The sequence below is a fragment of the Prionailurus bengalensis genome, chromosome B3, assembly GCF_016509475.1.
Source record: "Prionailurus bengalensis isolate Pbe53 chromosome B3, Fcat_Pben_1.1_paternal_pri, whole genome shotgun sequence".
NCBI lineage: Eukaryota > Metazoa > Chordata > Mammalia > Carnivora > Felidae > Prionailurus > Prionailurus bengalensis.
Genome location: NC_057355.1, coordinates 7,338,565 through 7,361,723, shown reverse-complemented (window position 1 = coordinate 7,361,723; position 23,159 = coordinate 7,338,565). Strand labels below are relative to the sequence as shown.

At 48.3% G+C, this 23,159-nt stretch overlaps 3 protein-coding genes across 3 annotated transcripts in view; 1 reads left to right on the top strand and 2 right to left on the bottom strand.

Moving 5' to 3' along the window:
* Nucleotides 1–1,354: 1,354 nt before the first annotated feature.
* Nucleotides 1,355–11,072, bottom strand: MRPL46 (mitochondrial ribosomal protein L46). The gene is made up of 4 exons (XM_043554720.1): nucleotides 10,647–11,072; nucleotides 9,166–9,355; nucleotides 8,220–8,393; nucleotides 1,355–1,744 (listed from the first exon to the last, which is right to left on the bottom strand). The coding sequence occupies exons 1-4, from the start codon at nucleotides 10,872–10,874 to the stop codon at nucleotides 1,491–1,493; spliced, it is 846 nt and encodes a 281-aa protein (XP_043410655.1). The 5' UTR covers nucleotides 10,875–11,072; the 3' UTR covers nucleotides 1,355–1,490.
* A 125-nt stretch (nucleotides 11,073–11,197) lies between these two features.
* MRPS11 (mitochondrial ribosomal protein S11) lies at nucleotides 11,198–22,465 on the top strand. Its single transcript, XM_043554721.1, has 6 exons — nucleotides 11,198–11,331; nucleotides 11,458–11,580; nucleotides 17,334–17,432; nucleotides 20,186–20,315; nucleotides 21,334–21,399; nucleotides 22,079–22,465. Exons 1-6 carry the CDS (start codon nucleotides 11,267–11,269, stop codon nucleotides 22,184–22,186), a joined length of 591 nt encoding a protein of 196 aa, XP_043410656.1. The 5' UTR covers nucleotides 11,198–11,266; the 3' UTR covers nucleotides 22,187–22,465.
* DET1 (DET1 partner of COP1 E3 ubiquitin ligase) overlaps nucleotides 21,796–23,159 on the bottom strand; it is a 57,125-nt gene continuing 55,761 nt past the window's right edge. The window contains exon 5 of the mRNA XM_043554717.1: nucleotides 21,796–21,896. Within this exon, the coding sequence (XP_043410652.1) occupies nucleotides 21,851–21,896 (46 nt within the window). The 3' untranslated portion in view covers nucleotides 21,796–21,850. The remainder of the gene's footprint in view (nucleotides 21,897–23,159) is intronic.

Below are 23,159 nucleotides of genomic sequence, written 5' to 3'. Positions count from 1 at the left end.
TCCCATCCTTAGGTTACCAAGGGGCTTTCTAAACTTCACCTCATTAACAAAACAAAAGACAACCTGATTGCTCTCAAAACCACTAATTGCATAGGAGTTCTGTGCAAGGAATAGGTACAGAGAACAAAAACATACATTCTTATACACACACACACACACACACACACACACACACATAAATCATGATATCACAGTCTTAAAAAAGTCTCCACCTCACCCTGGGGATCCCTTCCCTTCTAGGCTGGAGTTCCCTGAGGTGGCAAATATGTTCACCTCTACAACTCACTCCAAATCCCAGAAAGAGAAATGCACTCCTGGTCCTATGTCTGGACTTACCCTCTCCTGGTGGCCAGGTTTCACTCCCAGGGTGGCACTACTGCCCATGAAATCAGCAAGCCTCAGCTAGGGGACATCTCCATCTGCAATGAGGGGAAAGAGCACGTGCAGGAGGTACATGGGAAGGAGGGCATTGTCAGGAGGAGACACCTCAACTTTGACCTCGGAAGCAATCTCCCTGACCCCGGGGAAGAACACAAGGCTACGTCTGAAGCAGACACAGAAATCCCAGTCCGCTAGCTTACATCACACGGGCCAGTCTATTCAACCCAGAAGGCTGTGTGAGAGGAAACCAGGGAGCTGGGAGCCAGAAAGCCTTGCTAGTGGAACCACTGTCCTGTGCAGACACAGGTGGGCCTGAGACGCTCCCTCTCTTCCACTCGTTTAGCAAATGTTCCCTGGGTGCCCTCCGTGTGCCAGCGACCAGGGATGACTCAAGCAACACAGGGAGGGATCAGGAGCCCCAACGCAGAGGCAAGAGATCAGCATTCTCCTCCTGCACCCTCAGTGCCGTTAAGACTTGGGGCCAAGTCCTGTGCGGCCAAGATTCCACCATTGATAAAAGGGAGAGAACAGTCCGACCTGCTTATTCACATGACTGTCTCAGAACAGATATGATTAAATTCTGCTTAAATATAAAATGTTTAAAAAAAAATGAAAAAAGAAAATAAAAACCAAAAGAAAAAAACAAAGGAAGAAATTATTTCCTAGGCTAGACTTTCATATCAAGTACAAAGGCAGAAAAACACAAAATGGATAGAGGCTAAGACACTGCACAGAACTCGTTTTTTCTTTTTTTGCCTGAGCCTAGAAGCTTTCACAGACCTCAAGGCTTTTAGAAGTTCAGTTTCCTTCCTTGGGTTCTCTTTCTGGGCCCAGGGAGCCAGCTGATTCACTATGAAGTAACGCAACACTCAATTATCAGCTTGGACACAAGCGAAAGGCGCCCTAAGAGACGGCCCTCTCTTCACAGGGAAAAGCCAGTCGTTCTCAAAGGAGAAATCAGCCAAGACCCACACAAGAATAAACTCGTTTATTTCTCTGAGTTGGTTGCACGATGTTCCCTGCAAAGACGGAGCCAGCACATAGTGTCCTTGAGGCCCCGGTCGCAGGCCTGTTTGAGCACTGTCCACAGCAGCACTGTTCACTGTTCGTCAGAGGTCCAAGAGAAATCTCCTAACCTGGGCCAGGTACTTCGGTTTCAAATAGTCGCCCAGCTCTTCCTTACAGACCCAGACATGCTGGCCCTTCTTCCAGGCCTGGGAGAAGTCTCCTCTGGTTAAGAGCAGTGCTTTGAAGAAGAATACTCTGGCCCCGAGGCTACTCTCTGTCCGCATTGCCTGAGGGAACTTGAACTTGTAGTGGCCACAGGGGGCGTTTCCCAGGAACTTGGCTTCCACTTTTTTTTCTGAAGGGGGAGGATGGGGAAGAAACAGAATTGGAAGATAAGGACACACCCACCTGTTCACTCTGGCTCCCCAAGTCACAGGGGGTCTCTGTGAGAGCCATTTCCCCCGAGAGGTAAAAGCAATCCCTGGGAGTAAGGAGTGAGGAGTGAGGATGAGGGTCATTCCTGAAGAGCCTCTTCCCGTCTCCATCCAAATGCTCCTGGCCTCGGGCTCCGGCTCCAGATTCGCTGGGTCTATCACACTTGCCAGGATACTGCCTTCAAACTGAAGTCAGCAATGCAGTTCAAATGCCACTACCTGGAGTCACAGCACCAAGCTTCTAGACTCAGCCCGGCCACTGTCTGCTGATGAAGGACCAAGACACTTGGTATCTGTAAAGCAAAGCTCATTAGCCTCTTAAAGGGAGGGTTACTTGAAAAGCATGAAAAAGACCCATTTTGACTTCTGTAGGGTGAAAACATAACCAAAGTTAAAAGACAAAGACAGATGGATAGATATTATCTGCAATCTATAATGAAGGGTTAACCCCAACCAAGCATTAATTACTAAATGGCATCTGGAGAACTAGCTAAAGAGGAAAAATAAAGCTGGATTCCACCAATCTCAGTCCTCATATCAAAATTGACACCATACAGATCCAAGATTTAACAACAGACATTTAACTTTCATAAAAGGATTGTTCATTCTGGATCATGGATGTTTACTACTTCCTGAATTGTTCTGTCTCTTCAAATTTTTCATTAATGAAAAAAGAAGCCAAAAGAGTACTAGGAAAAACTGTGGGATACTTTCCGTACCATTTTCGAGAGGGAAAACCCTAACCAAGACACAAAATTCAAAAAATCCGTAAAACAGAAAACTATGTATTTACATAAAATTTCTACCAGGAAAAACAAAGCATAAAAGTGAAAGACAAAAATGACACACTGAGAAAAATATTTTTGACACGCTCCACAATAGAATATCTTCAGGTATAAGAAGTACTTGGAGATCAATGAGGAAGAAGCCAACAAATCTAAAAGAAAAATGAACTAATAAGCATATAAACAGGACCTTCCACACAAAAATAAATATCACTGACCTATAAACTCTTTGAAAGATGCTCAGTCTTATTCAATTAAAGAAACGTAAATTCAAACAACAACGTGTCATTATTACCCAAGTCCCAAAACTTTGAGCTATACGCCGCCTGTCAAGGATAAGACAAAAACCAGCACTCTCATGTATGTTGCCAGGGTAGAAATTAGTATTAGCCGTCACCTTTGATGAGAGTTACCAATTTCAAGTAGGCGTACCCTTTCATCCAGAGACTCTGCTCCTAGAACTTGATCCCCCCAGATGGTTTCTCTGCGCACGTGAGCAAAGGCGAGTATTAGTGGATGCTCACTACAGCTTATTTGTAAAAAGCAACAGACTGGTAAGGAGAACTGCGGTACATGCCTATTATGAAACCGCTGGCTGGTGTCAGAAAGCGTAAGCTATGGCTTCCCGCGCTGATACAGAGAGATGCTTACGAGCTGAGAAAACGGAGGCATGTAACCATGTTCCTACTACGTGGAGAACAAAAACCGGATGGGATATGTATGTGCTTGTGATTTCTTTTTCGTTTTCTAATTTTTTTTTAATGTTTATTTATTTTTGAGAGAGAGACAGAATGTGAGCAGGGGAGGGACAGAGAGAGAGGGAGGCACAGAATCTGAAGCGGGCTCCAGACTCCGAGCTTTCAGCACAGAGCCTGACGTGGGGCTCGAACCCACAAACTGAGAGATCATGACCGGAGCCAAAGTTGGACGCTCAACCGACTGAGCCACCCAGGCACCCCTGTGCTTGTGATTTCTAACAGGATACACCAAAAAGTGTTAATGGTGTAACTGCTCTGAGACAGAAAATTACTTCTTATCCTATATTACATTTACTAGGCACCATATATAATGAACTGCTTCTCTCAATACTAAAACCAAAACAAACAAAAAACACTATTAGCATCACATGAGGAATTTATGTATGAGGTGAGCTCACCTGCAACACACACACACACACACACACACACACACAAATGTCAGCAATGGGTATCTACCGGTGATGGAATTATTAGAAAGTTTCTTTATACTTTCCTGAATTTTTCACTTATTTCAATGAATATGTATTATTTTTCTATAATCTGGAAAAACAGATTAAAAATATAAGCCAAACAATATGAAAAAAGAAATGGTTCATTATCAAATGAGCAAAGAATCTAAATAGGCACTCACAGTGGAGCCGTGGTGCTCAGTAGGTTAAGCATAAGACTTCGGCTCAGGTCACAATCTTGCAGTTGGTTAGTGAGTTCAATCCCCACATCAGGCTCTGTGCTGACAGCTCAGAGCCTGGAGCCTGCTTTGGCTTTTGTGTCTCCCTCTCTCTCTGCCTCTCCCCGACTCAAGCTGTCTCGCTCCCTCTTCCAAAAATAAATAAACAGGGGCACTTGGGTGGCTCAGTCGGTTGGGCATCCAACTTCGGCTCAAGTCAAGATTTAGTAGTTCATGACATCTGAGCCCTGCACTGGGCTCTGTGCTGACAGAGCCAAGCCTGGAGCCTGCTTCAGATTCTGTCTCCCTCTCTCTCTGCCATGCCCTGCTCGTGCTCTGTCTCTCTCTCGCTCTCTCTCAAAAATAACAAATAAACATTTTAAAAATTTTTTTAAAAGAAATAAAAATTAAAAAATAAACATTAAAAAAATTTAAATAGGCACTCACAAATAAGTACAAATGCCAATAAACACTTGAAAACATGGTCAATCTCACTAGCAATCAGGAAAACCCTAATCCAGAAGAGATGTTTTACTAAGATAGGCAAAAATTAAAAAGAGATGATTACATATGTTGGTGGGGTCTAGACAAACAGACGCTCCACTACACCACTCCTGAAAAGGTCAAATGTTACGGACACTCTGCAGGACAACTGGGTCGTACTTATCAAATAGTTAAGTGGCCATCCTTGAGCATTTAGCCCACCTCTAGGAATTCCATCTTGCAGAAGGACTTGGGAAGGGAGGTGCCAACAAGCAGGAAATAAACGGACTCCGACTTTTACACGTACATATACTTTTATATTTCGTGAGCTTTTCTTCGCCACTTTAATCATTTCATATTATTTACCATTTTAATAACTTCGCAATCAACACATTTTGTTTGTTATGCACCCGTTTAATGTCAATACCTCTTTTATACATTTCCCCTCACATTTAATTATTGCAACGGGAATATTAAAAGGAGGAAAGTGGATGCCGAGATGGAAGCCTGTCCACGTGGCTCACAGGAGGCAGAGCTGAGCCAGCATCAGTCATGACTGTGTGAGAGAAGCAGAGGATCTGAACACAGTGATCCTGGCGAGACACCCAGATGCCACCTCCTAGGTGACAGCTGAGGACATGGGAGCACAGCTAAGGTCCCCACCCACTCCATTCTGTCTCACCCCCTCTCTCGCAGATTGGGGAAGGACCGACGGGGCTGCTGCTTCGTTAGCACGTGCTTGTGCCGGTGGCAGGGCAAGTAAGGTGACTGGGAACCGATGCTGCCAAATCTACATCCTCGGTAAACACGCGAGCAGTGAGCCAGGTACCTGATGGGAGCTGGGATGATGGGGAAGAACAGATACTGTCCGTCCCTCCAAGGGAGTCAGAATTCTAGCTGGGGAGAGAAATGTGTCGATAAACAATTGCCAGGCGATGAAGGAAGTGAAAGGGCGTATTCTCCACTAGAACACAAGCTCGCACAGAGCTGGGGTAGTGTCCCGTTCGTCGCTGTGACCCCACTGCCTGAAGAGCATCCGGCAAACGGTAGGCTCAGAGTAAATGTTTGTTGCATAAAATGAATAAAGGCACACACAAATTCTATGAGAGCCTAGAAGGAGGAGTAGCTCTGTCTACCAAAGGGCTTGGAGAAGGTTCTACCACGGAAGGTACAATGTACAAGCTGAGTCTTCAAAATTGAGCAGTCAGACCAGGGAGGAGTAAACCGCTCCGGTCAGAGACCAGCATGCCACAAAACAGAGACGCACGCATGACCACGTTATTCGAGGAACGCAGAAGGTCTGCTGGGTTGGAATTCAGAATATACGGCGATGTGCGGCCAGATGGAAGACCGGCAACCTCAGGACCAGAGCAAACAGATTTGTGGGCCATGCTCCAAAGTCTGAACCTTTATGGGAAACCCAGGCAGAGAAGGGACACGGGACCTGTGTCTGAATGCTCATTCTGTCAACACTGAAGAGCATGACATGAAAGCAAGGGGGAACTTTTTGGGCAACTATTTCAAAGGTCCAGTGCAGTGGTTCTCAACCACCATGACTTAACTCCCCAGGTAATACGTGGCAACATCTAGGGACATTTTTGGTTGTCACGGCTGTCACAATAGGGGGAGTGGGGGATGGGCGAGTGCTACTGGCATCTAGCAGGTAGAGGTCAGGGATGCTACTGAATCCTACAACGCTCAGAACAGCCCCCACAAAGAATTACCCAGCCCCAATGTCAACAGTGCCAAGGCCGAGAACCCCTGATCTGGTTAGAAGCAAAAGGGGTGACAGCTTAAGCTGTGAGAATAAAGAGAGGAATATTCAGACCAGACCAGAGCTTCAAGAAGCTCTGGAGGTCAGACCGAAGCCAAAGAGAACTCTGAGGTTTCTAGCTGGGTAACTGAGTTAAGTGTCAGGCCAGTAAGCAAGGCTGCCAGGATAAGAAGAGGTACAAGCTGAGCGTGGCAGGATTCTCACTTTTGAAAGTACACACTAAAATTTTAAATGGGGGGGGGGGGGGGGCGGGAAGCAGAGAAGGAACAGGGATGGCGCCTGCCAGCGTCCCCAAAGGGTATTTGAGCAGCCCCCTAGATTTGTGTTGAATTGAATGCTTGCCCCTCAAGCCAACTATTTGAAGATAAGCAAATAAGCCTCTTTCATAGATAGTCTGGGTACTTTTCAATTGGCTGCCTCTGTGCTGGGCCCTGAGGCAGAACCTAAATCTGAGGGGAAACAGCTTCATCAAGGATAATACAGTCTGTCAAATACTGAGCCACCAAAATATCTTCCTCAAAATGACAGCAGACAGCCAAGGAAATGAAAAATGTCCTCATTTTCAAAGAGACACTCAAACTTCAAAGCTAATTTTAGAACACAGTGACTTAGAAACAGAGGTTCTAGAAGACTGAGTACTTCTTCAAGATCTGAAGTATGGGCTAAAGAGTGCATCTGTGACAGACCATATTCTAAATATGAAAGAGCTAAAGACACTTCATGTCATTTAGCCTCTCAGCACAATACTGTAGCTTAAAAAAAAAAAAAAAAAAAAAAAGAGGAAAAGATAACTCTACACAAAGCAGATCAGGAAAAGATCCATCCTATGCAGAGATTAAAGAAAATCCACTTCCTCAAGAAATCCAGATTAAAATAATCAAAACGTGGGAAAAGAGAAAGCCAAACAGCAACTCCTGATCTGTTTTATGAACAATAAATAATGAAGCTTTCAGTGGTGTAAAAACTGAAAACCATTTTACTGTAGATATTGATCCTGCAAATACCGTCTGCACTGTTAGTTTCACTGGTGTTCCAAACGGAGACAGAAATACCACCGAAGGCAACGAGTAGGACCCACCAAGACGGCAGGATCCGTCGTAGCTACCCACTACGATAAAGTATTTCACAACAGTGGGCTCAAGAGAAGATCTGGGCCAACGAAACCAGGAAAAGTACTAGAACAATCCATCCCTGTGGAATACGTAAAAGCGTGGAAACCTGAAGATGAATGTTTTATACTCTGTTGGGAAGACAAGTCTCACTGAGAAGTTGAAGCTCTCCGCTCTTCAGCTACGAAAGCAGTTGTTAAATTTACTGATGAAGGGCAACCACGAAGAAGCACCACTTTGCAACACCAGCCCGCGGAAACAGAGGCATGCGGGGAGGAAGGACATACAACCAAACTCCTGAGTTCCGCAGACGAGGTGAAGGCCAAACAACAAGATCCACTCGGCCAAGCCAGCAGTTTCTCCAACCTTTCTGGCTTGGCACTAAGACCCTCAGAGTCTTTATAAAGAAAAGGGCCACTGACTGAAACTTCAAGATCCAAACCTGTAGATGGACCTCTTCCTTTCCCTTCAAAAGCAACCGCCATGTGGATGTTAGTAGTTAGAGAATGAAAATGTAGATTTTAGGGGGGAAAAAATTCAATCCACACAAAGAGTAGAAAAAAAATATAGAGAGTTCAATAAAGCGAATACATTTTACAAGTGAAAGAAAGAATTGTTTCTTCTGCCATCAATAAGACCGATGTGCTATCATATAAAGAAAGAAAAGAAGACATAAGAATTCCTTCTAGCTGAAATGTTTAGAGACATCAAAGTTTCCATCAATGACCCACCTCCAACCCTTAAAGCCATCCTCGTAAGTCAGCCTGGGACTGAGTCGGAAGGGAGTCTTGTGAAGTTCAGAGAAGGGCAGAGAACTCACCTGACAGTGTGGCCAGGGTTCGCTCAGCTGTTCCTCGGAGGGTCTCCCCAGGCTGCCACTCGGCCTGGGGAAGTATCCACACATCCTTGTCTCCAAGCTTCTCTTTGACCAATAGAACAAGGTTCCTGTCTAGCTTCCGGTGCAGCGAGGTTCTGTCGTTCTTTTCATCAGCTTCTGTGAAGAAAAGGGGGTCAAAAAAGACAAGAAGTCTGTGATCTGCCAGAACCAAGGAGAACAGAATTTTACAATCTTCCTTTGAGGCAGACTGTACCTCGAAGCCACAACCTCTGTCCTCTTATAATCAAATTACAACCCTGACACATGTAATTCGTACCTCTTTCAGGGCAGGGTCTCACAATCTTGAGAAAACTACAATGTAAGAAGAGAAGACCAAAAGCTGAACTTCTCCTTTGAGGAGCACAACACAAAGTTCTTTGAGCCTTTGGAGAAGAAGCTACACCCACACTACTTCAAACACCACAACTTCGCTGGGTTTGACACTATTACTAACTTCACTAGGCCCGACTTTCTCTGTTCTTCAGTCTTCACGTGTGAACTAAGATAAGAGAGCTCAATCCTCTGCTTTAGGAAGGATTTCAGATAAAACACAGGAAACTAACGGGAAAGGTTTAATCTCCCTCCCGTTCTCACTCCCAAACTGGAGTTAAACTCAGGTAACATTCATGAAGTTCAACTGAGAGAGAAGAGGCTATCCCACCAGCACCCTTACCTCCCGCTCAAAAATAACAAAGGCCTTTAAAAATGATATTAGCGTAGATGTGAGGAACAGGGAAAATAATTTATTCTTCGCCAACCTGAAAGAAGTTTTGCAATTACTTGTTACTTACAACACAAAGTAACGACTAAGCAAATGTTCTCTGTCTGGGAACCAAAATACCTAACCACCCCTTCCCTTGTCTCTTGCTGGCCTGAAAAGACCACAAACCTGTTGTGCGAGCTCCAGGTTTGAACTGTAGGAATTTCTGCTCCCATACATCTTCCAAATCCTGCACCAACAGTACATTCTGTCCGTCTTCTTCTTCATCATACAAGTCAGCTTTCCTCTTTGCCAGTCGCTGGGCTTCATCCAAAGCACGAAGCTCATGGTCTGAATACATACTTCTCTCTACCTCAATCTGGGAAAATTAAAAGGACAAAAAAAGAAAGCCACAGGCAGAGTAGAAAACAGAGCTATAGCACGCCTGACAAAGAACTTTACCACTCATCATAACCAGACATACCATCAAAACACCATGGAAAAAGAACCAAAGAAGAAAGGTCACCTGCACTTTGGGCTTGGGCTACATTTGCTAAAATGTTAGAAGGTGACTGAAGGTCAAGCTGCTTCAAAGAACAGAAAACTGGGACAGGCATTTCCTGCCCACTTCCTATGCTCCCGTCCTGTCAGTCTTCTATCAAGATCTCATCATGGATTTTCCTGCCTCACAGAATTTGTACAGGCGCTGTCCCTTCTTCCTAGAATGTTGTCCCTCATGTTTTCTAAGAAATTCCTGCTTATCCTTCAGATTTCAATTTAAATATCACTTTCTTGGGGAGATATTCCTTGACACCGCCCATAAAATCAAATTAGATACCCCTGTTAAACCTTTTGCAGTATCCTGTATCTTCCTTTATGACACTTAACAAGATCTGTAGTTATACAGTCATGTGGTTATTTGGTTACTGACTTGGTCCACCTCCACTAGACTGAATAGTCTGAAAACCAAAGCATGTCTGTCTTACTCACTACTGCGTGCCTACCACTTAGCACAGTGTCTGTACAAAGCAGGTGGTAATGGATTATCTATAAAATGGTTAATAAAGTGTTTGCAGAATAAGCTAAAAAACCAAGTAAAAAGCACAAACTGAAGTTTCGAGCTCTCAGTAGCCAAGACGCAAAACATCTCAGACTCTGGGAAAACAACCTTCAGTCAGTATCTGAGGGGATTTAAGCCCCTCACGGCCACTACACTGAATACTTGCCCTTGTTTTCTCACTTGGCCCTCAGACAGCCTTGATCGCACCATTTTATCGATGTGCCCACTGCCTTCTCCTAAAACATCACATCAGACTTTCTCCTCTCTACATTATTGACGACCTAGGAGAGAGACGTCCGTCTTCTTCACCACCGCATACCTAGCGTGTGCAATGAAAAGGGAAACCATTTTCCAAAGAGCTGCCTAACGTGACACTAAAGAACAAGGAAAACAAACTATCTTTTAATGAACGCCTTCTATGCACCAAAACAACCCAGGAAGGTAGATACCAGAGCGCAGGTAAATACCCTGAAGTTCAGAGAGGAGATAAGACTTGCTCAAGGACCCTCGGACTAACTGGTGCCGGAGTCGTGATGGAACCCAGGCCCACGTGTCTCTATTGGTTCCCCCAAGAGCCTCCTAGAAGCTGTGAGCCGCACCTCAATCCTACCTGCTGTAGTAGAGCCGCCATCTCTTCCTGCAATGGGGTCAGCGGCTTCGAGACCAACGGTGGCCGCTGCAGGCACAACGCGCCCACCAAGCGCCATGGAGACCCGCTGCTCAAGGGTGCGGCCGCAGGGGCCAGGCTGCGGGAGCCAAGGCTACCGGCCCAGTGCCCCTCAAACCGCCGCCAGCCCTTCGCCGCCTCTAACAGAGTCCGCCTTACGGGCGCCGCCATTCTTCTGCTCTCCCACAAGGTACCGCGGCTCCCCGCGGCATCCTAGGCCAATCCCATGCTCCCACAAGGCAGCGCGGCAGCGGCAAGACGGAAAGAGCTCCGTCCCGGGAACTACTAGAACGAACCATTCCAATAGGGGGGGAGGTGAGAGAAGATATCATCATGTTAGACGATTAGGGAAAAGGGATGACACTCCCAGTTGGTACTATAAACTGAAGTTATTGCGGAGTATTTAAATTGGAACAAAAAAATCTTTAATGAACGCTTTTAAGAGGAATGAGATGACTTTCCTTCTAAGCCCCCCCCACAAGCGCTCGTGGTGCTGGCGCCGCTCCAGCTACGCCAGGTTCCGGGGTCGCGCGGACGGGACCTGACAGGGGTCAATTCAAGTCATGCAGGTGGTTCGAAAGACGGGGTCTTGGTTCTTGAGGTCTTGGGCTCGGTCACAGACTCCCGGGTAAGAATGGTCACCCCTTCCGAACCCACCTCTACCCCCGCGACTGCGCTGCTGCCCGTGTCCTTGAGCCGCCCGGACTGCAGTAGCCGTTAGGCCTGGGCGTCACCGAGATTTCCTTCCCCGCAGGGTCGTGGCTGGGGCGCCAGCCTCCACCATCCGCCCCGGCGCCCGGCAGCTACAAGATGCGGCGGCCAAGCAGGAAGTTGAGGAGAAGGCGGCCGTTCCGGCCCCGAGCCGCAGCAGCTTCAGGTGAGAGCCACTTAAGTCTAGCCCACGGAAGACCCATTCCACCGACCAAAGTCAGAGAACCAATCAATCCCCTACTCTGCCACTTGCCATCTTTGGGACCTTATGCAAATTAACCTCTCAGACTCAGCTTTCTCGCCTACCAATGGAAAGGATACCGAGAGACGCTGTGAGGATCATATGAGCTGCGCCTGGGCACAAAGTGGATGCTCTGTTAACAGTCTGATGAATGAATGAGTGAATGTCGGAGGTGTAGAGTAGATGTCACCTTGTTTCCCTCTGAGGGGTATCCCGGCAGACTAACAATTTTCCCTGGGCTCGGATACAAAATAGAAAGCGGGGGAGCGGGGCGGGGGGGTTGGGGGGACAGGAGGCTCTAGGCTGTGGTGTAGATTATTGCGTTGGTGCAGGGTGGCTTTTGTGCTGAGCCCTAGGGATTGGCACCTTGCTTTCCATCAGTGCCACCACCCCTGTGTGCCATCACATGCATTTAACACATGTTTACTGAAAACCTATTTGGTGCCAGGCACTGTGCTAGGTGCTGAGAACACAAATACGAAAGATCATTCTTCCGCACAAGCAGTTCCCAGAGTACTAGGGAAGACAGATGTGCAAGAATTTTCAGCGTAATGTGGTCAGTAGTGTACTGGAGGTAAGAAATGGTTGCTTGGAAGTGTGAAGGAAGAGATGTCCCACTCCTGAGGAAATCAGGCAAGTACTGCCAGGAAGATAATATGGAGCTAAGAACTGAATTGAACGGGAGTTCAGCTGGACAATGTGAAAAGGATCATTTTAGGCAAAGCTAATATTCTGGGTAAAGGCATTGGTATGAAAGAACGTGGTATGTTCGGGGGCGGGGGAGAGTGATGGCAGAGGAGGGCAGCAAAAGAAGGAGTAAGAATGCTGAGGTCTTCTCTGTAACAGTGGGGCTTTCACCCTGAGCTGCTGAAAGAATTTAAGCCAGGATCCTGCTGGAGTCTTTCAGCAACATCAGGCATTGTTTGAGGTATTGGGACACATCAGTGACCAAACACCCCAAAACCCTGCCCCCATAGAACTTAAGTTCTAATGGATAGGGGACCAATAAATAAGAAATACGTACAACATGAGGATATGACATGGCGAGAGTGTGTCTGTTGTCCAGGAGGAAGAGTAGGAAGGTCAGTGTGGGGTGAGAAATAATATAAGAGATGGGGGAAGGGAGTGAGTGGTGCAGCAGGCATACAGGGCTGTATCTGTATGGCCTTGTAGGACTTCGTGAGGACTTCAGTCTTGACACTGAATGAGTTGGGAAGCTGCTGGAGAACTTTGAGTACAGGGTTGACATGATGTTTCTTCATTTCAAAGAGTCCCTTTGGCTGCCGTGTTGATATTGAACTATAGGGAAGCAAGGATGGAAATTGGGAGGAGTCCTGTAAGCTGTTAGAAGATTATTGAAATAATCCAGGCAGGAAATGATGGTGGTTTGGACCAGGGTGACAACTGTCTGGGTGGAACACACAGAAAGTGACGCCAACAGGATGTGTCTGTGTAAGGTGTGAGAAAAGGAGAGGAATGAAGGAACGCTGTAAAATTTTTGGCCTAAACGGCAGGAAAGGTGGAATTGTACCTAAGACAGGAAGATTGTAAGAGTTTGGTTTTGGGTGGTTATGTTTGAGGTGCTTAATTAACATCCAATGGAGATACAGTGTGGGCTTTTATTTATTTTTTTTTTTAATTTTTTTTTTCAACATTTATTTATTTTTGGGACAGAGAGAGACAGAGCATGAACGGGGGAGGGGCAGAGAGAGAGGGAGACACAGAATCGGAAACAGGCTCCAGGCTCCGAGCCATCAGCCCAGAGCCCGACGCGGGGCTCGAACTCACGGGCCGCGAGATCGTGACCTGGCTGAAGTCAGACGCTTAACCGGCTGCGCCACCCAGGCGCCCCAGTGTAGGCTTTTAGAAATGGAGTTCAGGGGACTGCTGGAGCTAGAGACACACATTTAGGAGATTCATCGTATAGATGGTGTTTAAAACCACAAGACTGTACAAGGTCATCAAGAGTATAAGTGTAGGTAAAGAGAAGAGGTCCAAGGACTGAAACCTGGAGTCTTCTTATGTTTAGAAATTTAGGAGATGACGAAGAACCAGCAAAAGAGACAAAGAAGGACACTCCACAGAAGTAGTGAGAAAACCTAGAGGGATTTTTTTTTTTTTTTTTTTTAATGTAGTTCAGGGGCAGAGAGATCAGCTGTGTCAGATGTTGTGGATAGGGTAAGTCACTGTGTTGATGGCAGATCTGCTTATGGGATTTAACATCGTGAGTTGGTTAGTGACCTTGCCTAGAGCATTTTTGGTGGAGTCATAGGGCTAAAGTCTGAATGGAGTGGGTTCAAGGAGAGCAGGAGATGGAAAAAAACGGCAAGTGCAGTCAGTTCTTTTAAGAGGGAATCAGGAGATGGGCAGTAGCTCCGGGAGGCTTTGGGATCAAGAGGTTCTTGTCTGTTTTTAGGCTGGGGAAATGACAGCATGCTTTACCGACGGGAAGGATACGGGGTGGAAACGTTGCTAGAGTGGTGTCCTTGAGAGGCTAACACAAGTGGAGCATCCAAGCAGGAGAGAAGGCAAAGATTGTGGGCACAGATGTTTGGTAGAGGAAGCTGGCAGAAATTCTGATTGCCTGTATTTCCCTGTCAAGGTCATCAGCTGGCTGTGAGGAAACAGAAAGCAGGCGGAGGTTGAAGGAGACAAAGGAAGGTATAAAGCATCATCCAGGAGAGTGGAAGAAGGATAATTGAACTGGGGACATGGCATACAGAGCCGGTCGCCAGGCAGTGCTGAGGGCCCACTTGATGTCAGAAGTCATTAAAATAAACCGGCGGCTCTCAACTGGGGCGATTGGGCCTCCAAAAGGACTTTTAGCAGTATCTGAAGACATTGTTGATTGTCACAACTCAGGACGCTGGAGGGACAGCGGGTAGAGGCCGAGGACGCTGCTGTACACGCCACAGTGTGCAGGCCAGCCCCTCACAACAAAGAATTGTCCTGCCCAAAATGTCACTAGTGCTAAAGTTGAGAAACCATGATACATGGAAAGGCCAGTCGACACTGGTGTGTATTTTTCCCTAGTCAGCTGTGCAAATGCACGCCCAGGCTCAGAATGGCTGCAGAGATGGGTCGGCCGGGGTTAGGGTTTGCCAGGAGGGTACGATGGAGAGGAGGCAGAAGATTGAAGGGGTATGCGAGGGAGTGATTATAATGATTGGCCGGTGGTGGAATTTACTGGAGGCCAGGAGAGAAGTGAAGGCCTTGGTGGGGGGAAGCATATGAGTGGGGAGAATCAGTGGGCTTGAAGGGTTCCCGGCGTGAGGTTCTGTGGCTGCGCCTGCAGCCGGTGGCCTGAGTGGTGCTCGAAACCGAGGTGATGAGGCTGCAGACGTGGTAATGACAAAGGCCAGGTATGACCACAGGAGTAAGTAGCCAGGCTAGGATAGAGGACACAGGGTCACTGGAGAAAAGGAGGTCAAGAAACAGAAGCCGTATATACCATATATACAATTATGATAGGAGTGGTGAGCCAGGAGCTATGACCTCTGTGTTTTTCCACATTTATTTACATTTTAAAAAAAAATCCTCTCCAGCCGCAATGAGAAAGTGGGCTGAAGAGCGGGAGGCCAGGCCTTCTTTATCCGGGAGCGGAACTGCAGACTCCCCTGCCCGGGTTCCAGCACCTGCCAGGCTGTCAGGGTCAGTTTGGGTTGGTGGCATGCAGGGCCCAGCACACACCCATGCCTCAGGTGCTTGCAGTGGAAGTCAGACCCCCCCCACCCCCACTTTCCAGCGCTTCAGCAGAGAGAGCAGCGGCTGTTTTCAGTCCTCACCCTTCCAAAGAGACGCCGTGTATGCAGGCCTCTCTCCCTCTCCCTGGTATGAGGACGGGTGTGAAGAGGCTGCAGACCGGCGCCCGAAGGCTTTGTCTTTCCTTTGTCTGGGCTTCCCTGCGGTGAACCACTCATTCATCTGTACAGTGGACCTGGTTGGCTTAGAGGCCCGATCTCGTCCGTGCCTTCGATTAAAATGGTTCACGTTCCAAACCCTCCCTAGCTGAGAACCCTTGCTGTGTATAAAAGGCACTGCACTGGTACGTTCAATCTTGGGTAGCCTTAAGTTTGGGACCCCAAGTCAATAGGGGAAATGATGATGTTTTAAACATTGATGTCATCGCAGAGCCTCATCCACTGTCTGTCTTGGCTTGTAGGTTGAAAAGCCAGTGACCTGCTGAGGGGCTGAATCACCTCCACAATCTGCCCTAGCAGGAGGGAGCACACTTGTAACTCTTGAATACCATTGTGTTATTTTCTGTTTTGGTTTTTCTTTTTTTTTTTTTTTAGCGTTTATTTTATTTTTGAGACAGAGAGAGACAAAGTATGAACGGGGGAGGGTCAGAGAGAGGGAGACACAGAATCTGAAACAGGCTCCAGGCTCTGAGCTGTCAGCACAGAGCCCGACGCGGGGCTCGAACTCACAGACCGCGAGATCATGACCTGGGCCGAAGTCGGCCGCTTAACCGACTGAGCCACCCAGGCGCCCCCTGTTTTGTTTTTTGAAACTATCTAGGAAAGCAGGTGGGGCTCCGGGGCAGGACCGTGATCCTCTAGTAGAGTATTTTCTAACCCAGCATCCACTGAATTTCAGGAGGCAGTGGGAGGTACAAACACCGTCTGATTCCTGCGTGTAGGCGGGATACAGCAGTAGGTTTACTCAGGTCTGGAATGTTGAGTCACAGCTGTGTGTGTTTGAATAAAGAAAGCACAGCGTGGTGAACAGAGCTTTGAACTGAGGCAGGTCTCCTAAGCCCGAAGCCTGGCTTCCCTTGCTCACCCTGCTCCCCTATTTGTACCTCCGTGTCTCCACCTGCAAATAAGAGTACTGACCTAGAGATGGCCAGAGGACAGATTCAACTGAGCTAGAAAAAGAACTTGAGCCCCACACAAAGTCTAGGTCACTGCTCTCAGCCTGAGTTCACATCTGCTTCACCAGGGATATTTTAGAAATAGATTCTCAGCTCCTTCCAGAAGTCAGGCGTGGGGCGTAAGCATCACAACCACGTGATTCTGCCGTTCAACCAGCTTGGAAAACTGGGCCCCTGCTCAAATCTGGCCAGTTTCCTGGTTTTTCATAAATAACATTTTACTGGAACATTGTCCCACCCATTAATTTACCGTGCTCTGTGGCTGCTTTTGTACTCCCAGCGGCAAAGCCGAGTAGTTGCAACAGAAACTTCATGTCCAGCAAACCCTAAATTGTCTATTATCTGGCCCTTTACAGAAAAGGCATGCTGACGTCTCTCATAGGGGATACTGGCTTGTTGTTTTTTTTTTTTAATAGTGATGATATATTATTTTGTCTTTTTTTATAAAATAGAGAGTCAAGATGCCACCTAAAACCAGAAATAGAGATTTGACCTTATTTTTTTTAATTGCAGAGAGTGGCCCATAGAGAATTGAAAATAGTGATCTGATCGTACAAGAAGGGACAGGGGAGGGTCGAGAGCGTGGATGAAATCCTCTTCTCCTAGCAGAAACTCACTAGGAGTCACCAGAGTCAGCACACAAGAAAAGACCACTGAAGCGTGGTGTTCACCCATAACGGCAGTGGCACCGGACGGATTGGGGGCAGCTGCCACTGGAGCAGGTCCGGGTGGCAGACTGCTGGTTTTTGTTGTCTTAAAACAAAAAAATCAGGATTCACCTAAAGTGTTTCTTTAATTGCAGCATTTACCCTCCAGTTCCAGGACAGGAGAGCCCTCTGAGGTGGGCAGGAAAGAAATTCGAGGAGATCCCGATCGCACACATTAAAGCATCCTACAACAAGTAAGTGGTAGGAGCCCCTGGGCAGGTCTCGTGGGGGCTTCTGTCCCCTTCGTGGGGGAGGGCAACCCCGGCGGGGAGGGAGGGCCGAGTTCCACAGGGCAGTGTTGATGCACACGCCCCCCCACCCCCCCGGCACTCCCTCCTTTTTTGGGGAGAATCCACCTCTGTCTTTATAAAGTTTATTCAGGGTGCCTGGGTGGCTCAGTCATTAAGCTCTGGCTTCTGCTCAGGTCATGATCTCACGGTCTCATGGTTCGAGTCCCATATAGGGTGAGATTGAGCCCCTCTCTCTCTCTCTCTCTCTCTCTCTCTGCCCCTCCTGGGATTCTCTCTCTCTCTCCCTCCCTCTCTCTGCCCCTCACTCACTTGCACCCTCTCTCTCTCAAAAAAAGTTTATTCAGATTTCACAAGAGTGTGAACTAGGTTGGGCATACTACGCTGATAAGCTTTCTTTGCCTTTCTTAGGAGTAGTATTTCCTGGTTCTGCTCCAGAGCTGGAGAGAATGTTTATTGAGGTGTTTGTTTAGTGTTACTGTGCAATGGGGAACAGCGAATGGGTGATACATAAATGAGAGAGGCGGTTAAAGAGTATGCAGTTTATTTATGGACTAACCAAAATGTCAGTCTCCAAATAAGCATTGTCCCTTTGAAGTACTCACCTTGGGCCACTGTGCGTTGACCTCTCACCTTGTAGGGCTAAACAAGAATAGTGATTTAATGTGACAAGACCAGTATTCTGAGTGGCTGACGGGTGGGTGCCCAGGGACGCCTTGCTGACGCTGAGGACAGCTTTGCAGGCCAGGCCCCCACATGGAGGTGGGTTCACTGTTTGGTCTCAGCCTGCCCATGACGCGATTCAGAGAACCACATGGGAGACTGTTGGTGGTCAGGGATGGGGCATGGGGCACACGTGAGACACTGCAGGATTCACCCAGCATTCGTCTGATAAGCTCAAAGTGAGAGCAGCTGGATTTCTGGCTCCCCCTCTCCGGCTAATAAGGACGTGGGTTAGCTGTGCTTGTTCGAGCCTCTGTGGCCCACCCTGTCCGTCTGCTGAAGTTGTGTCGGGGACAGGCAGCTCTCTTGCACTCTGTTCAGTACAGAAAACCCAGGAAGCCCTGCCAGGGGAAATGGCAGTTCGTAGCCGGGCCAACAAGGTCATAGCCAGGCCAGCAAGCAGACTGCCCGGGGCCGCCTAGGGTCCCCTGAGCCCCTTCAGGCCAGAAAGCAGAGCAGTGTTGACCAGGGGGAAATAAGTATGTCTAAGTATTTCTTTTTTTTTTTTTTTTATGTTTATTTTTGAGAAATAGAAGGCGCGCACATGTGCAGGGGAGGGGCAGAGAGAGAGGGAGGTCGGCTCTGCACTCACAGCAGAGAGCCTGACACAGGGCTCGAACTCATGAACCACGAGATCATGACCTGAGCCAAAGTCGGACACTTAACCAACTGAGCCACCCAGGCACCCATGGCTAACTTTTTCTTGAAGTCAGTTAGAGATGACTATAAAAAAAGTTTCACTTCTCTAAAAAAAAGTTTTTTGGTCATGGAACAGAGTGTCATTAGCATTAAAATTGTCCAACAGGAGGGTCGCCTGGGTGGTTCAGTTGGTTAAACGTCCGACTCTTGATCTCAGCTTAGGTCTTGATCTCAGGCTCATGGGTTCAAGACCCACGTTGGGCTCTGCACTGGGCATGAAGCCTACTAAAAAAAAATTATCCAATATGGTAATATTGCTCACTTTTTAAGGTATGATCATGGTTTTGTGGGATTTTTTCAAAGTCATTATCTTTTAGAACTAAATACTGAAATATTTACCGATGAGATGTTGGGTCTTGGATTTGTTTCAAAATAACCCATCGTGGGGGAAGACCAGAGTGGAAGCAGGATTTATAGATGAGACTAAATTGGATATGAGTTAATAATTCCTGAAGCTGGGTGTTGGGCCCATGGGTGTTCATATACTTTTCTATTGTTTTTGTGTATATTTAAAACTTCCCCTAACAAAAGCCTTTTTGGTTTTTTTTTTTAAGTTACCTGATATAAAACATCTAACTTCTTAGGGAAAAAAGCCAAACAGGGATATCAAGTCTAGACACTGGCCACAGGGAAGACACTAGGAGGGAAACGTGCCACCCTTCTGGATGACACTTGCCCACTCCAGACTGTGCAGCCTGTGTTAGCTCAGCCTACTAAAACCACCACAAACAGGGGCTTAGACGGCAGACGTGGATGCCTCACAGTTCCAGAGGCTGGAGTCGGGCATCAGGGAGCCAGCACGGTGGGGTTCCGGTGAGAGTTCCTCTGAGTCACAGGTGGCCGGCTTTGCGTTGTGTCCTCACACGATGGAAGGGGTGAGGGAGCTCTCCGGGGTCCCTTTTATAAAACAGAGCACTGACCCTGCTCGCGGGGGCTCTACCCTCGTGACCTACTCACCTCTCAAAGTCCCCTCCTCCAAATACCGTCACATTTGGGATTAGGATTTGAACATGAGTTTGGGGAGGACACACACATGCAGTCCATACCTGAGCTGTCCTTAGATTCTGTGACGTGTCAGATTTTGATGGGGTTCAGGGGGTGATTGGGACCCTTCCTGACGCCTCCTGTAGGAGTTCAGAACATTCATCTGACAAGTTCAGAGGGCACTCAGCTGCTAGTTGAGTGCCTTTCTCTTTCTCAGCCAGGCGTGCAAGGGCCTGGCTTAGTGTTATTTCCCTGACCAGTGCTGTGTCCTGTGTGCCTCCCTGCTTTCCCAGCACGCAGATCCAGGTGGTCTCTGCCGCCCACCAGCCCCTCGCCCGCGCGTCCTGTGGCACCGAGGGATTCCGGAATGCCAAGAAGGGCACCGGCATCGCCGCACAAACAGCAGGCATAGCTGCGGCCGCGGTAAGCGTGTGTCTCTCTGGCGGCCCCTGCGGCGTGTGCTGGTTTGTGCAGGCCTGATCCCTGGGAGGGAGCTTCTCCTTGAAGTAGTCCCCCAGGAGCAGTGGTGTTTGCCAACTGTTGTTCGATACCCTAACATTGGGGGCAGTTTGAAGGGACCTCTTTTCTCTCATGAAGTACCAATCTGATTGTGAACTGCTGCAGACCTTTCTAGAAGCAAATTGGCAGTGTGCGCCTATTTGTATATTTATTGACCATCTGCTGTATAGCAGGCACTCTGCTTTCGTGATCTTTCCTCAGAGGATGCTCAGTATTACCCACGTTTTTAAGAGCCAGTTAAGATCCGGAGTGTGGGCCTCGCTCAGAGTAATTGGTCTAGGACCACGGCCTATGCCTGGGCTGCCATAGCACGGGCCTTACAAAGGTTCACACTCTGCCAAATTGGAAGTATTTCCTAAAGGGAAACTTCAGCCTGCAAACAAAGCTGGATGCCCCAAAATAGTATTTGCTATGTATAAATGACCATCAGAATGTGTTAAGTGTCCACCACTGGACAGACTGTATACACTAAAATATGCCACCGTTAACAGTGACCTCTGCGTGGCAGGTTGAGTGGACTTCTTTGTGTTTTCCAGACTTTCTATAATGAACAGCCTTTATAATCAGGAAAGAAACTTTTCAATGATAACCCTTAAAATTTAAAATAACACTTTTTAAGGGGGTTACTTAGTATTTAGGCTCAACCTTAAAAATCTGCATTCGCTCCCCTGAGAACACGGAAGCGATATTTAGAAATCTCCATCAGGTGGCAGTGCTGACCTAGGGTTTGACAAGTTCCATGCTCTCTGCCGGTGTCTGCCCTGCACTGTGGCCTTTGCTGCCTTCCCTGTGTTCTGCCTGTTTAAGGACAGGGATGCCTCTTCCCTGCAGCTCATAACTCTCTTGGTCCCGGTAGCAGTAGCAACAGATCTAATGGAGCAGTTCTCTCCCTGGAGCACTGACACTCTTCCCTCCTCTCCAGAAAGCTGCTGGGAAGGGCGTGACCCACATCCGAGTGGTCGTGAAAGGCCTGGGGCCAGGGCGCTTGGTAAGTGAGCCGGGGTCTCCGCAGGGTGTGCGCTTCCTTCCTGAGAGAAACGGGGCTTGAGCGCAGAGTCAGGAGACTGGGAAACCCTGTGGTGGATTTCCATGAGGGCTTCAGTTTCTTTCTGGTCTTCGAACCTACTAAGCTTCTCAAAAGCATGCCCAGATCACTTAGTTTAACTCATCAGACACTTATTGAGTGTCTGCTGGGAATAGAAAGGTGCTCCCTGGGGGCTGTCACAGATGGACCCCTCGGCACAGACAGCAGGTGCAGTGGTAAAGCTTGTGCCCAGCGTGTTGGGTGCCCATGGGGTATTTCCCCAAAGGTGACATCTTTACTGACTTTTCAAGAATAGCAAGGTATTAGCCAGGTGTGGGGGGAGAGAGAGGACATTCCAGGCAGAGGAAACAACAAAAGCGTAATGCTTACAGGGTGTTGGGGTTTACAGATACTCTTAGTTGTCAGATTCCAAAGCACACAGTGGGAAGTGGTCGGTGCACCTAGAGAAATGGAAGCATCAAGGACGTGGTTGAGGGGTTTGGTCGGGAGTCCTTTGGGAGAGATCAGAGTCAGGATTGTAGGTATGAAAGCCCCACCCCGGCCCTCTCCAAGGCCCGTCTGGACATGCTGGGTCACCATCTCTGGGACCATGCCATTCTACTGTTCCTTCTGCCCCTTCTAGTCTGCCATCAAGGGACTGACCATGGGGGGCCTGGAAGTGATCTCAATCACAGACAACACCCCCATCCCACACAACGGCTGCCGCCCCAGGAAGGCTCGGAGGCTGTGACGGAAAGGAAGCCTGCCCCTGAATGTGACCTCAGGTCCCGCCTCCAGCTGGACCTCGTAGAAAGCACACTGTCAGAGCTCTCTCCAGAGGAGGGCTTGCCAGAGACCCTCAGGGAGTAAGACAGAGCTTTGCCCCCTTACGTGGTCTTCTCACTTGTTCCTTCAACTGGAGACCGGTACCCAGAAGTGACTCGAGGAGCCCCAGGGTGGCTGATGCCCAGACTCCAACCAGGAAATGCCGCCTCTGCTCTGGAAAAATAAAAATGTCTCTACACTTGCAGTGGTTCGTGCGTGCTCTCTTCCAGAGTTGCAAACAGCGTTCCCCGCTGCCTTCTGACAATGAGAAAGTGATCGTGGGTCGAGGTGAGAGCCTAGACAGAAGCTGAAAAGGGAAGTCTGAGCTGTTGTTTATCAGATAGCCTCCTCATTGGTTTCAGGTATTTCCTTTCGGGCCCCAAACCGAGGGCTTTTTGCCTCCTACCTCTGGAGTATCATAGGAGTAGAAGATCCCACTGTTAGCAGACACGTCTAAAGTTCGCACCCGTGGTGGAGGAGGACCCTGCCTGAGCTCAGGTTCCTAAGTGTGGACGGTCAGAGCTTCCCCACAGCGAAGTCACCTGACGCCCACCCAAGCCCTTCAGCATCCCCAGCACCCAAGATTGGGGGACCCTAAAGGGAAGAGATAGAGGGGTGTAAGATGGGATTCTCTAGAAAATCGGGTGGGTGGAGGGGTGGGCAGGAGCAGGAATTGGTGGGGAGCCCAGAAGGTGTGGACACCAGTGGGCTCAGCCTGGGAACCCCAGGCAGGACTGGCTGCTCGCTGATGGGTTCTGGGCTCCCCGGATACCACGCGGGAGCTGAGGGTGAGGGGTCTAGAGACCCTGGGGCTCTGGACCCCCCGGAATACCACACGGGAGCCGAGGGTGAGGGGTCTGGAGACCCGGCAGGAGGGACCCGGCCTCCCTGGACAGCCG

What these genes read in the sequence shown, in the direction of transcription:
- MRPS11 (XM_043554721.1), top strand. Translation starts at nt 11,267, where the DNA reads ATGCAGGTGGTTCGAAAGACGGGGTCTTGGTTCTTGAGGTCTTGGGCT. An exon ending in CCGAGCCGCAGCAGCTTCAG is followed by an intron (nt 11,581 to 17,333) that starts GTGAGAGCCACT and finishes CTTTAATTGCAG; the next exon opens with CATTTACCCTCCAGTTCCAG. An exon ending in CAGGCATAGCTGCGGCCGCG is followed by an intron (nt 20,316 to 21,333) that starts GTAAGCGTGTGT and finishes CCTCCTCTCCAG; the next exon opens with AAAGCTGCTGGGAAGGGCGT.
- MRPL46 (XM_043554720.1), bottom strand. Translation starts at nt 10,874, where the DNA reads ATGGCGGCGCCCGTAAGGCGGACTCTGTTAGAGGCGGCGAAGGGCTGG. An exon ending in TGGCGGCTCTACTACAGCAG is followed by an intron (nt 9,356 to 10,646) that starts GTAGGATTGAGG and finishes TAATTTTCCCAG; the next exon opens with ATTGAGGTAGAGAGAAGTAT. An exon ending in ACCTGGAGCTCGCACAACAG is followed by an intron (nt 8,394 to 9,165) that starts GTTTGTGGTCTT and finishes TTTTCTTCACAG; the next exon opens with AAGCTGATGAAAAGAACGAC.